Genomic DNA, 15,015 nt, shown 5'->3' with positions numbered 1-15,015 from the left:
TGTTTAAAAGTGATGAAATCCAATTCTAATGTTAATAAAGTAATTTTTTATCCAAATATCCCTTTGACTATTATTATAAATACATTTTGGGTATTTCATGAATATCTATCTAATGACATTTAAAATTCATTACTTTTAAACAAATAAAACAAGAATGATGCTGGATTGACCTCAATATTGTACCTCACATTACAATTTCTTCATGTGTAGGAAGAAAGCATCAATGATTCGTACACACATCCACATCAAGAAAGTGTGATGTGAAGTACAATCTTGAGGTCACTCCAGCACAACTCATTAAAACAATGAACTTCTCTATTTTGAATACATAAATCTTCACAAAAAAAAAAAAAAAAAACTCAAAACACCTAATAATAACAAAAAAGGGCAAACAGTATCAAATTTTATGTCCAAATCTTCAAAATCATAAATGACATTCTCCATTCCTCATTCATCATCACAAATCATTGGACCACATCAAATTAGAACTGTTCTTAAGGCGAGGGTGCATTTAATTTTTAAAAAAACAAAAACTTTACTAACTGGATCACAAAATAAGGGGGGTTCCTTTGAGAATTTCAGGCCAACCTAGATGGGATTGGGCTAGGAATGGTCCCTAAACCAACTCACCCAAGTAGCACCATTCCTGGTTCCACAGACCCAAATCCCAGGTTCCCAACGTGTTTTGACTTTCACATATCACCACATGGGACTCTTCGGGGCACAATGATCGGCAAACCCAAATCCGTTTGTTACCCATTTTTCTTCCTTTTATCACCCTTTGATCCCAGCAAGTCAATCTGTTTCATAACTATCATAGTTACAGTATAAGCTCTTTCTGCATAAAGACTCAGTCAGTCAAAGCCAATGAGTTTATAGCGGTCGGTTTAAGCCCCCCAGCAAGTCAATCTGTTTCATAACTATCATAGTTACAGTATAAGCTCTTTCTGCATAAAGACTCAGTCAGTCAAAGCCAATGAGTTTATAGCGGTCGGTTTAAGCCCCCCCCCCCCCCCCCCCCCCCCCCCCGAGTTTATAGCGGTCGGTTCCTATGCCCTCTGATTAACAAGCGGAACAAAAATCTTAAGCTACCAAGCTAAAGCTGGCTTAAAACACAGCCCTCGTATTGCTCAGGCCTATAAGCAAGATTATTTTGCATCTTCACCATCATCTGAGTCATCATCATCTGAAGTCTCTTCTCTCTGTCTCTCTCCCTCACAAGAGTTCAACCTGCTCTTCTTCTCTTTTCTCTTCTGTTTCTTCTTCTGGCGTTTCAAACGCTTCTTTGCAGACCGTTCCTCTGCAGCTTTCATCCTTTCCTCCCTTCTCATATTGAACTCAGCCAGCTCCTTCCTTTTCTGGTAGTCTACATCCATCCTTGCAAGCCGGTCTTGCTCTTTCCTTCTCATTTGTCGATACTGTTGAATCCAAAATTTGGGCAATGAAATGAAATAGTAAATATGCTGTTAAGTTTACAAAAAGAATCAATCTTAAATGGAATAGCCAGATTTGCTAAAAAAATCAGTTCCTTTTCATACTGCAGAACTGTGTTGAAACTTAAACCCTCTACTAGGGTGTTCAAATGGCATATGTAGGAGGGTCTGGACTATATAAGAGACATGTATTGTATATATATTGCTAAGTTGGTAAAGCCTGTGAGTGTTGATACCTTAAAACCTGCCTTCATCCACTAATTACCAACCACTAACCTGTTTGCCAATTAAAAAAATAAAAATAAAAATCTAAAGAGATTTTTATGTAAGGATCAGACAATTATGTTTATTTGGTGTCATTATTTGGATCAGCAAACCACCCACATGTGTGAAACTTGTCAGGAAGACAAGTGCTGAAAATGTTTCAAGAAAAGGGTAAGAATGTTCACATAGTACTTACTTTCTTAGAGAAATCAAATTATAGAATCCCTCCAGAGTTAATTTGGTGGGTATTAAAGGGGGAATCTTCATAACACATTGCACTTAAAGAGTCCAAAAGAGAGAATTTGAAATCGGTGAGAACTGGATGGGAAAGCAGTTCCAATGTGAGAATAGCTATTGGGGTGACACAAGTGTTTCCTATTATAGTGATCTACACAGGGTTCTGCCCTTGGAATACTTTTTGGACTAGTTGTAGATGAAATGAGCATATACTTTTTTGACTAGTGAATTTTAACTTACCTAAAGGAAAAATAAAATAAAAAATTAAATGCTTAAGTGATAAAGTGAACATTTACATGATATACAAGCATGTAGTTAAATAGAAAACTAGTTTAACTAAAGAAATAAGGCTTTCCATTTACCGGATGCTCTAATAATGAATATATCCCATGCAGCAACTTAACAGAATGACAATTTCAACACTATTTTTTTTCCTGAAGAAATGGCAGTACCAAAAGACTGGCCTAAACTGATATAATGGACAAGACTAGAAAAATAGACCATGCATCATAATTTACACATCTTACAAATCTAACAGATCAAGATCTACATATTACCCTACGAGTTGGCCCATCAATGTAGAGCACCCATAACCAAAGCATAGGAGACTTTAAATGGTTGGCTCACTTGACATGAGTCTTTAATGCATAGTGAAAATTGGTTCTTGAATTTCATATAATGACTTTACTTCCTACCAACAATAGAAAGGATAACATTTTCAAAGGGGTCAGAGTCAAATGTCTTGAAGCACACCTAAGGGTTAAAAACTCACAAAACCCCTAGAGGCTTTTTTTTGGGGTGCTTAGAGGCATATTTTTTAAGGAAAAAAAAAAGGTGCAAGTCCATCTTTAAGACATGTATTATGGCAGGTGGAATGCAATCTAAATTTCTAGCCTAATGGGAGTTTTGGTCTGCCTAATGTTGTAAGCTTTTACTTATTCTTCATTTATTTAGTAGGATTACACTAAGCTTGACCAACTATAGAGATCACAAACTTGTGAGCCATGCTATGAAATTATGAAAAGAGCAATTGAACAAGGGTTTAAACAAAAAATGAATATATCAAAGAACCAATTCTTCCAGATAGATCAATCATCAAAGCAATCTTTCTACATAAACAAATGATAAAGGAGTATAAAGAAAAGTGGAAGAACCTCCATATGATTTTTATTAACCTAGAGAAACAATATGAAAAATTACCTATGGATTTAATTTAGTGGCTATTGGGAAGTAAAGAAGCCTCGGACGTATATATTGACATAATTAAGGATGTGTAGGAGAGCTGTGATTAGAGTGAAAGCAAATGGAGAGCAGACCAATGAGTTCTCAATTACAATTAGTTTACATCAGGAATTGACTATAAGTCCATATTGTCCGATCTACTTATAACGAAATAAATGTTACATTCAAGATAACATACCCGGTTATGTTATTTGCAGATGATGCAGTTTTTGAGTTTATTTGGCATCTCCATGTGCCTTCCAGGGACCATGAAGGGATTGTTCGAATCGAGGCTTGCGGCCGGAAGCTATTTTCCCTAGAGCAAAGAGATTGTTGTGGAGCCTTAAGCACTTTGCAGTTTGTTAGGGCCTTTGGTTGGAACGCAATAAACGAATCTTCGAGGATAAGGCTTTGGACACTCATTCTCTCATCTTATCAATCTTAGGTTTTTTGTTTTTATGATCAAAGGTGTACAAAGAATTTAGGGACTAAAGATTTGAAGACTTTGTAGCAGGCTGGGAAGGGGTGAGTTGTATCTCGCGAGAGTAAAATCGTGTACTTGCTTTGCGCTTGGTTGGTCATCTCGGATGACCTTGCTTTATCTGAATGAATTTGACTTATCTAAAAAATAGTTTTTATCACACAAAAAATTTGTGAAATTTGCACATCGCCCTTGTTATTATAAAAGCAAACCAAAGTACTTTTATATTTTATTTAAGCGTTGGCATTTTCTCTCAAAAATCATGTTGACCAGTTTAATTAAATTGGTTACTCGAATTCACTTCCAAATCTCATTTAGAATCACATTTGGACTCAAAACTTTAGACAAAACTTACTTCACTTCTATATTTCTAATCTTATAATCGATTAAATACCCTATGTCCTTGTATGATTAACATTTCATTTATTTTTCCCTTTAGATAAATTTCATTTTACCGATAAAAATAATAGCTCTAAACTCCTTATATGATCTTCAACTAGATTTACGTCTCTAGTTTCTCTCTTTCTCATTTTTGCAAGTTTGTAAAGGTTCATCTCATCCTCACTTAGACCCGACTTACAACATAAATCATCATAAGCCTCACTACTTCCTTTCATTCTTCTTGACATTGTATATCTTTTCAAGTTTTTCGTTTGTAATTTCTCTCAAATCTTCAACCACAACCTCTTTCTTTACAATACATATCTAGGTTTCTATGAATTTGAAAGTTATCGCTTAATAGGTGTAGCGACCAGATTCTCGAATGGAACCCATTGCCACATGGATACGAAGTCGCCACCATTTATTGAGTAAACTAGGTGTGAATGGCCACTCGATTTGATGAAGAAAAAAAATGATAGGCGAATTGACTCCATGGGAAAATCTATAAATCAAATATTTGGGTTTGAAGATCCAGTTGTGACTTGAGGAAGGTGTTAGGCACCATGACTCACTTATTTACATGGTTACCTACTAAAATTCACTCGGTTTCTAGTCTTACATGAATTTTTTTTAATTTGATATTTACAACTTATGTACAATAGATCGAGTCAAAAGATACTCAAGTGAATCATAGATCGTGATTTACCAATGGATCAAAGATTCCTTACTCATTCTCAAGCATTGCCTTCCATCCTCGCCCAATCGATGAATCGGGCTCTATAATGCAACTGACTCACTAGACGACTTGATTGAGTGTGTGCATGTGTGATTACGATGGTTATTAAAATTTAAATAAATAACCTAATAAGAAAACCCCAATCAAAACAATCATGCTCAAAATCGTTATGATCAAATGGTCAAAATTGAAATCGCATGCTAAATGTGATTACATAGAAAATGCATCATCACTTTTAAACTCGATATGTCAACGATCCAAAATGCAATGCACTTAAATTTTTACAATAGAAAATTATTTCCAATATGAAACTTTTTGCATAGAAACCACAAATCGAGTAGCTGGTTGTCAAGATACTAAACCTAAAAGTTGTTGCTATTAATATGTAAGTATGTTGGACAGCAGCACTTCAAGACTTGATATTTCAATGACCCACCATCCGATGCAACTGAAATTTTTACAACAGAAAGTTTTTTCTGATATGGAACTTTTGACAGAGAAGCCGAAAAAATCGAGTGGCTGATTTTCAAGATATTTAAACTGAAAAGTTATTAGTGTTAATATGTAAGTATGTTGGACAGTCAACACTTCAAGACTTGATATATCAACAACCCATCATCCAATGCAACTAAAAGTTTTACAACAAAAAGTTATTTCTGATACAAAAGTTTTGACATATATATTGCAAAGATCGGATGGCTGCTCGTTGAGATACCAATGAGAGAAGTTTTTGTTTTATTAAGTATAGAACTTCGACATATCGTCGCATTCAAACCCTCATGAAATTTTGACCATCCGATAGTAACGAAATTTATACTAAGATTGATCAATGCCCATGGGTATGTTAGTACTAAAATAATGTCAGACATTTTAAAATCAATGTCATACTTTGTAAAAATTTGGATTTTTAACTTGTCAATTAAATAAAATAACACAACAAAAAGAAATCTTATTATATATACTACCTATGTTTGCAGTCAAATAGATTCAAGAAATTGATTGGGAGAAAAAGCATGTTCTTCTTTTCTTTTCCAATAATAGAAAGAGAGAAACTTTGTTCTCTAGATTTTTTTCTTTTCCTTTCTTCCGTTCCCATTCCTTGGGATTCAATCCTTTTTACAGAAAATCTTTTTGAGAGAAAAAGGAAGTTGGATATTGACTTGTTGGAATAAAAGAGAAATTGAGAAATGGTTATTACTAAGTAAGATTAGGAGTGAGAGAATAAAGGAAATATAAGGTTGAATGAGTTTGCATTTGAATTTGGATTTGACTTGGGTTTTAGGTTTGAGTTTTGGATTCAGGTGTTGTGCAATTTTGGGGTGTCTACAGCTGCCTTTCTTTGCAAGAGTTGTTTGCAACAAATTACAAAAACTGAATGCAACCCAAAATTGCATAACTCTCTCTTTCTCACCCTCTCAGGTGTCACATGTAGTTTAAATTTGTTTCGGAATATGTAATAGTTTATACTCATCTCAAAGTGTACAGTAATTTAAGTTTGTCTCAGAGTAAGTACAATAATTTAAACTAACTCATTTGGGAGTAAGTACAGTAGTTTAACTCATGTTGTAGCATGCATGTAGTTTATACTCTTTTTGGAGTTTTTTGATAAACTTGATGCACTTCTGGGAACTTGGAGAATCTTGAAAAATGCTTTAGTAATCTCGATCGCACAGGTAATTTTTATTAAAAAAAATAGATGATGAATTTGCCTGAGTCACTACCTTCCATCATTGCCCATTCGATGAATCAGGATCTAAGACTCGACTGAATCACTTGACAATTTGATTAAGTACATGCAAGTGTGATTATGAAATTTATTGAAATTTAAAAATATAGTCTAATAAGAACACCCCAATCAAAACAATCATGCTCAAAATCGTCACGAACAAATGATCAAAATTGAAATTGCATGATAAGTGTATTTACATAAAAAATATATCATCACTTCTAAACTTGAAATCTCAACGATCCGAAATGCAATGCAACTAAAAATTTTTTAGCGGAAAGTTATTTATAATACGAAACTTTTGGCATAGAAACCATAAAGATCGGGTGATTGGTTTTCAAGATATTAAAACCCAGAAGTTGTTGCTTTTAATATATAAGTACATTAGACACTTGACACTTCAGACTTGATATTTCAACTACCCACCATCTGATGCAATTGAAATTTTATAGTAGAAAGTTCCTTCCAATGTGAAACTTTTGGAATAGAAACCGCAAAGATTGGGAGGCTGATTTTCAAGATATTAAACCGGGAAGTTGTTAATATGTAAATACGTTAGAGTTACCAAAGTTTTCTATTAGAGTCATTTCCAGAGTTTCCAAAGTTTTTCAAAGTATTACCAAAGTTGTCATCCAATGAAATCACATCAAACCGGGTGAGTCTAGAGTTCTCAGTTGAAATAGATTGGATGAGTCCAAAGTGGTTGCCAAAACAGTGCCAAGGATCTTTTTCTCGAAGCATTAAAAAAATGCATCATTAAAACTATTATTTTGACCGATGATGAAAGATCTAGGACTTCATGAAAAATCCCCACCCCCCCCCCCCCCCCCAAACAAAAAAAAAAATTGCAAACTAAGACAAGTTTGAGGCCACTCATTATCAAAATCTATTTTCATCATCCATTTTTTTTTTTCCACCAAGGAGCTTTGTAGGTCAACTACTTTGCAAATCATCCTAAACATGAGCACAATGATTAAGAAGAGGAATTGAATCTGATAATATAATCGAATAAGGTAATTTGTCAAAAAATTTAAATTTTATCTTGACTAAAAATGATTTGAGAACTGTGATGATCGACACCACGTTTTCTCTTGCATTTATCTTCTTAACCCCGTCACCGTACTCTTGGTCTACAAAAGCAGAAACGACAAAACAAAAGCCAAACTAAAGCAGATCCCACAATCCCATTTCAAAATCCTTTAAACTAGGGCAGACCCCACTATCCCGTTTCAAAAGCCTTTATACTGGGGAGGACCCTATTTCTCTAACTCCTTGACCTAGAGTAAAAATCTTTCTAGAATCATGAAAGGAACCAACCTATATTCCTCATTTCAGCATTGGAAGACCCTTCAAATAGTTAAAGAAGATCGTCAATCAAGTAACAAGAAGTTTCCTATGGTGGAAGTGAAGATTGAGAAACTTATGAAGAATTTTTTGTGGAATGATATGAATGGTGGTAAAAAATACCACTTGGTGAAATGGAAAGTGGTTTGCACTCCAAAAAAGAATGGAGGTTTGGGGATAAAAGGGTTAAGGGTTACGAATAAAGCTCTCCTAGGCAAATGGCTTTGGAGATTTGGAGAAGAAAGAGATAACTTGTGGAGGAGAGTGATTCAAGCTAAATATGGTGAAAAGAGATACGGTTGGTATAGTGACGAGACCAGAGGAACCTTTGGGTGTAGTGTTTGGAGAGGTATTATGAAGAGCGTTCATGAGTTTGATAGGGAGACTAGATTCAAGGTTGGGTCGGGGGACAGTGTTAATTTTTGGGAGGACTGGTGGTGTGGAACTTCACCTTTGGCTACCCAATTTCCATCCTTGTACTCTTGCTCGTTGAAAAAAAATTATCCTATTCGACAATGTTTGATTAGGGACGGGAACGCTGATACCTGGGACCTGGGATTTAGGAGAAATTTCAATGATTGGGAATTGACGGAGGTTACATCTCTTCTTGGTCTCCTAAATTTGACTCGTCTAAGAGAGAATGAACAGGACAGGAGAGAATGGTTCAAGACTAAGGATAAGAGGTTTTCTGTCAAATCTTTCTATAACTGTTTGCTTCCGCCCAGCGAGCGTTCTTTCGCTCCTTCTATAATTTGGTCCGCTCTCATTCCTTCTAAGGTGTCTTTCTTTGTTTGGCTTGCCTCTTTGGGTAGAATCCTCACTTTGGATAATTTGATCAAACGGGGGTGGGTCACTCCAAATTTTTGCTTACTATGTTCGAGAGATGGGGAGTCAGTTAATCATATTCTAATTCATTGTCCCTTCTCTAATGCTATTTGGATGTTCTTTTTATCCCGCTTCATGGTGGATTGGGTCTTTCCTTTATCTTTTTTTGATCTTTTGGAGGGGTGGAGTTTCAATATTTTCTCTTCTAGAAAGAAGCATCTTTGGACTATCCTTCCGTCAGCTATTGCTTGGGGTCTTTGGAAAGAGCGCAATAACAGGGTCTTTCATAGCAAGGAGAGCTCATCCCACACAGTGATTTTAGAGATTCTTGGGCTTCTGTTCTTGTGGTCCAAGTTGAACAAAGCTTTTGAGGAAGTGTGCTATCAAGACTTCTTATTTAATTGGGAAATCATTTGTGATTAGCTTTCAGCTGTGTAGTTTTCTTTTTTGTTGTTTTTGATCTTTTTTCTTTTGTTATGTTGTTGTTGTTTTACTTGTTGTTCTGTTTGGGGGCTATCTCAGCCTCCTTCTTTTCTCTTCTTCATTTATAAAATTTTATACTTATCAAAAAAAAACAAGAAGTTTCCTAAGTAAACCATTGCCAAAGAATGGATTCTAATAATCAAATCTCGAAAGGAAAAGAGGCCTTCATTTAGCTACCTTGTTAAACAATAATCATTTGTTAGCCCACTTGAGCCGTCAATATTTCTTTAATAACCTAGAACCAGGGAATATCACCCCAAATTGGTGCATCGCAAGAAGGATGTTGAAATCATAATGGCAAAGAAAAAGACAAATATCAAGGACATCTCAAACGATACCAGAAGAACTTCAAAAAGAAGGGGAAAAAAGTAAGAGAAAAAAACCGTCAGAGACAGCATCGCCTATTAAATTATTTGACGGCCTCTGAACAATGAAGAAAAAGAAAAATATTCAATCTCCTAGTCAAAATACAAACCTTGGTTCAACCCATCATGGATATATCTTTGAAATTTTGAGCCTACTACCCTTTCATTCATAAACTCAGCCAAACTCACGTTTTGTACTGTTATTAAGTCTTCCCTGATTGAAAAATGATTTGCAGGAATGTCATTCACAACAAAAGGATCCTTGCCTAGACAAGATTGACGTATAGAAAGAATGTGGAGTTAAGGACAAAAAGAATAAATAAAAGAGATTTAAAAAAAAAAAAAGGAACCTGCTAGGTTTAAAACCTGAAAGGACAGTCTAGGCAACAGTTAAGGCAAATCAAAATCAGAAGCCTGCTAGGTTAAAAACCCGAAAAAGTGTCTTAAGCAAGAATTAAGGCAAATCAAATCAAAAAGCCTGCTAGGTTGAAAACCCGAAAATGTGTCCTAAGCAAAAGTTAAGGAAAATTAAAAAAAATTCAAAAGCCTATTACGTTGAAAATCTAAAAAGGCAGCCTAGACAAAAGTTAAAGGCAATTCAAGTGAATACTTTGGTTGTACTATAGAAATGTTGGACTCATGTCATCATCAATCCATCATTCGTACAACTATCTCAATCCATCATTGAAAAACATGAAGTGAAGACTTGGTTGTACCAAGTATGACTTTGCAGAAATGTTGGATTCATCTAAACACCAATCTATCATTCATGCAACCATTTCAATCCATCACCATCAATTTTTCTTTAATTCAATGCAAATCCCAAATTCTATATCCAACAGTAAGGATGACTTCAATGTACTTCAAAAAGAACTTAAGGAAAATTCTTCTTTATTTGCAAAATTACTTTAAAATCATTTCTAATCAAAATCAAATCTTAATGCTCATTTGCACAAGATGATTTTCAAAACAGTTAAACTGTACATAAATAGTAATAGCATTTATGCATTTCATCGTATTTTGCATTTGCAAAAGTTATATTGCTTGTAAGCTCCTCTCAAGTACTTTTCTTTTAAAAAAACAAAAGAGGGTCAAGATGAACAAGGCAATTCAACAATCAATAGAGGATCAATCGAAAGAATTATTCAAAAACCTGCTAATCTCAAAAAGGAGCTACAATGATTCAGATAACTTTCAAATGAGTATAAACTAACAATTTTAGAAGACCACCAAAGCTCACAAGATTTTATTGCTTCAACAATCCCCAACTCTCCAGACTCAAAATACCATAATTGCAAGTACTAGTTTCAAATACTAAAGTGCTATAAAACGAGCTTAAACTACCAAATGGATCTGAAATGAACTTAAACTATCAGACAACTCTGAAACGAGAATAAACTACATTTCTAAAAGTTTACCAGATTCTACTACTTCAACAATCTTCAGCTTCTCTATTCCAAAATACCAAAATTACAAATTTTTGAATTTTTCAGTAATAGAGCGTTCCGAAACGAGCTTAAACTACCAGATGGTTCCAAAATGAATAGTAGAGATCTCCGAAATGAGCATAACTACCAACAAGATCGAGAGAAATGCTCCGAGAGAGTGAAATTACCAATGCGATCAAGATTGTCAAAGCATTCCAAGATTCTCCAAGTTCTAAGAAGTGCATCAAGTTTCAAGTTTATCAAAAGACTACAAAAAGAATATAAATTACATACATATACATGCTCTGAGATAAGTTTAAACTACTGTACTTGCTCCGAAATTGACGAACATAAAGTCTTAAACTATTGTACATACTCTAAGATGAGCTTAGACTTGCACATACTTTGAAATGAGCTTAAACTACTGTACACTCCGAGGTGAGTATAAACTGCCACATACTCTGAAACAAATTTAAGCTACATATAACACCTGAACGAGCCAAGACCTGAGAGAGAATTGCGCAATTTCCTATTATATACAGTCTTTGCAATTCGTTGCGAGCAACTCTTACAAAGAGGGACAGCTGTAGATAGCCAAAAATTGCACAACATTTAATTCCAAGTCTAAATTCAAAACCCAAATTAAATCCAAACCAAACACAAACTCAAACCCAAATTCAAATTCAAAACAATTCGCCCATATTGTTCATTAATTCTCTCACTCATCCTAATCTTCCCTAGTCAATAACCATTCCTTAATTTTCTCTTTTAATCCAACTAGTCAATAACCACCTCCATTTTTCTCTCAAAAAAATTTCTATAAAGGGATTGAATCCCAAAGATGAGAGACGGAAGAAAGGAAAAAAAAAAACCCAAAGAACAAAAACTCTCTCTAGTTGGAAAAGAAAAGAACATGTTCTTTCTCCTAATCAATCTCTCAATTCTCTTTTATTGCAAATATAGGTAAGTATATAATAAGATTTTTGTGTTATTTTATCTAATTGATAAATTAAAAAAACCCGAATTTTGACAATTTGATTTTGAAAAAAATTGATATCATTTTAGTACTAACATACCCTAAGCATTGATCAATTTTGGTAAAAGTTTTGTTACAAGGGTGTCAAAATTTCACATCGGGGTTTGAATGTAGCGATATGTCAAAGTTCTTATATATAGTAAAGCAGAAACTTCAATCATTGATATCTCAATGACCAACCATCTGATCATTGCAATTTATATGCCAACAAATTTTTATCGGAAAGAACTTCCTATTGTAAAAAAATTTAGTTGCATCGTATGGTGGGTCGTTGAGATATCAAGCCTTCAAGTGTTGACTATCCAACGTACTTACATATTAACAGTAGCAACTTATGGGCTTAATATCTTGAAAACCAACCACCAATTTTTGCGATTTTTATTTCAAAAGTTTTGTATCAAAAGGAATTTTCGGCTGTAAAAATTTCAGTTGCATTGGATGATGGATCATTGAAATATCAAGTCTTGAAATGCTGATTATCCAACATACTAACATATTATCAACAACAACTTCTAGGTTTAATACCTTGACAACCAACCACCCAATCTATGGTTTCTATACCAAAAGTTTTGTATCGAAAATAACTTTCTATTGTAAAAATTTCAGTTGCATCGCATTTCGGATTGTTGACATATCAAGTTTAAAAATGATGGTGTATTTTTTATGTAAACACTTTTAGTATATAATTTCAATTTTGACCATTCGATCGCAACTATTTTAAGCATAATTGTTTTGATTTGAGTGTTCTTATTAGACTATATGTTTAAATTTCAATAAACATCATAATCACACTTGCACACACTCAATCAAATCATCAAGTGACTCGGTCAAGTTGTAAAACTCGATTCATCGATTGGGTGAGGATGGAAGGCAATGCCGAAGCATGAGCCAAAAATCTTCAAACCATTGGTGAGTCAATAATCTACGATTCATTTGAATATCCTTCGACTCGATCTATTGTACATAAACCGTAAATAACAAAATTAAAAAATTAAAAAAATAAAAAATAAATAAATAAATCATGTAAATCTAGATATTGAGTGAAATTTAGTAGGTAACTATGTAAATGAGTGAGTCGAGGTACCTAACACCTTCCCCAAGTCACAATTAAATCTTCGAACTTAAATCTTTGATTCATAGATTTCCATAGATTTCCCATGGAGTCAACTCGCCGGTTAAAAATATTTTTTTCTTAATCAAATTGGGTGGCCATTCACACCCAATGAATGGCGCCAACTTCGTATCACGTGGTAGTCGGTTCCACCTGAGAATCTGGTCGCTACAATAGGTGTCCATACCAAGGCTCAATAATCAAGTTTGTAGCATCTAACAATTTCTCCATACCCCCCCCCCCTCCTTTTTGTTTTGAAAATAGGATCTCGTCGAGATGCCATCCCCATTTAAATTGCATAACTCAACCACAAGTTTCTTTTTGTAAGAGACTTTTCCCTTTAGACTTGACAAGAAATTCTTTCACCATTGTTCTAATAAAAAGAAGGCCATCTCATCTCTGAGCATTAGTCTAATTTTGATTTTCCCATTATCTAAGAGCTAATGTTTTCTCCATTCAGATTCTACCACCTATCTTGTGAACACCGTTTATTGTTTTAGCACTCTACATCACCATTAAAACCTTATCCCAAAATTTTTGGGTCAACTAAAAGAATCTTGTTCCTCCATTAAATTTTGTCTATTCCATATTTTATGTTAATTCTGGTGTTCTAGATTTTTTGATTTTTTTTAGTGGTAATAACCAGGTGAAGGCAGGTTTTGAAACCAGGACATGGTATCGACACTCACAGACTTTAACCAACTTCACAACCTGGCAATTTCAAGCGTGTTCATGTAAAATCTCACTACCTCAATCATGTTCTTTGTGATCCTCCCATTGCTCTTTTAGAACCTTCAAGTTGCACATTCCTTCTAAGACTATAGAAAACATTCATTGCACATGACTAAACCATCTTATTTGAATTCCCCTTAGTTTATTACCAGTAAAGCTACTCATACATCCTCCCAAATTCGTTCACTTCTAATTTTATTTTTCCCAGTTTTCTAATTCATACATCTCAGCATACTCATCTCTACTACATTCAACCTACGCACATTGATTGGGAGTAGCAAGAGACCAAAGCAGAAAATCTCATACAAAACAAAAGTAAAGCAATTTCAACAGAAATACACAAAATTTTAACTTCTAGGGTTCTAAAGATCTAGAAAAAAAAATCCCACAAAAATAATATACCTGATGGAAATCACCGGAGCCGGAACCGGCGGAACTGCCGGAGGTGTTGCTTACACGGATTGGGACGTTATCAATGATTCTCCGGAGCTTCAGCTCGAGATCTTCGTCTTCTTTAGGTCCTGTGTTTGTGTACTCGACGATAGCGTTCGATGCCGTCGATACTGGGGGAAGCGGTGGGAGAGCAGGCTTGGGCTTGACTCGTTCTGGTGCTGCGACCAACTGAAAATCCCCCTCCATCACACCCTTTGATCAACAGCAGGACTTACTTCTTCTCCTTCTTCTTTTCGAAAACCCTAATTCCTGATTCTGGTCATTCTTATCTCATTCTCTGTAAACCAAGAAAGAAGATCGAGTCACCAGACTTTAATCTCTCTCCCTCTCCCTTCCAACAATTTTTTATATACACGATCAAGTAGCTAGGCGCGAGCGAGAAGCGACTCCGTGATTTTAAGAACCTAGGGCAGAAAATGGGTATGATTTTATCCGAAATCCGAGTGATCCCAATTTAGCGGGTTTGGATCTTGAAGTAGACCGAAAACAAAAATGGGTCAAATATGAGGGTTGGAAATCGATTCAACTTTATATATACTTAGATATTATTCGATATAATTGAACCCGAATTCAGATTAAGTGAAACAAAATGATAAGGATATGATTTCATCTAATAGGATCAAAGTCAAATTCAGATGCGAATTCGAATCTAGATGAAAAAAATGCGAAGCTGAACATGGATATACTTAGGTCTATAGCTTGGATCCGACCAATTTTAGTCCGTATAACATGGTTTTGGGACAAGATCTATTTGAATCAG

General features: G+C 34.8%; 1 protein-coding gene across 1 annotated transcript; it reads right to left on the bottom strand.

Moving 5' to 3' along the window:
- Positions 1-375: 375 nt before the first annotated feature.
- LOC147407091 (PRKR-interacting protein) lies at positions 376-14,629 on the bottom strand. Its single transcript, XM_086435487.1, has 2 exons — positions 14,205-14,629; positions 376-1,418 (listed from the first exon to the last, which is right to left on the bottom strand). The coding sequence occupies exons 1-2, from the start codon at positions 14,439-14,441 to the stop codon at positions 1,149-1,151; spliced, it is 507 nt and encodes a 168-aa protein (XP_086291613.1). The 5' UTR covers positions 14,442-14,629; the 3' UTR covers positions 376-1,148.
- Between the last annotated feature and the right edge of the window lie 386 nt (positions 14,630-15,015).

This window comes from Akebia trifoliata, chromosome 3 (assembly GCF_017979445.1).
Source record: "Akebia trifoliata isolate Shusen 1 chromosome 3, ASM1797944v1, whole genome shotgun sequence".
Lineage (NCBI taxonomy): Eukaryota > Viridiplantae > Streptophyta > Magnoliopsida > Ranunculales > Lardizabalaceae > Akebia > Akebia trifoliata.
Note: the sequence above shows the minus strand (reverse complement) of the source record. Positions and strands in the feature narration are given on the sequence as shown.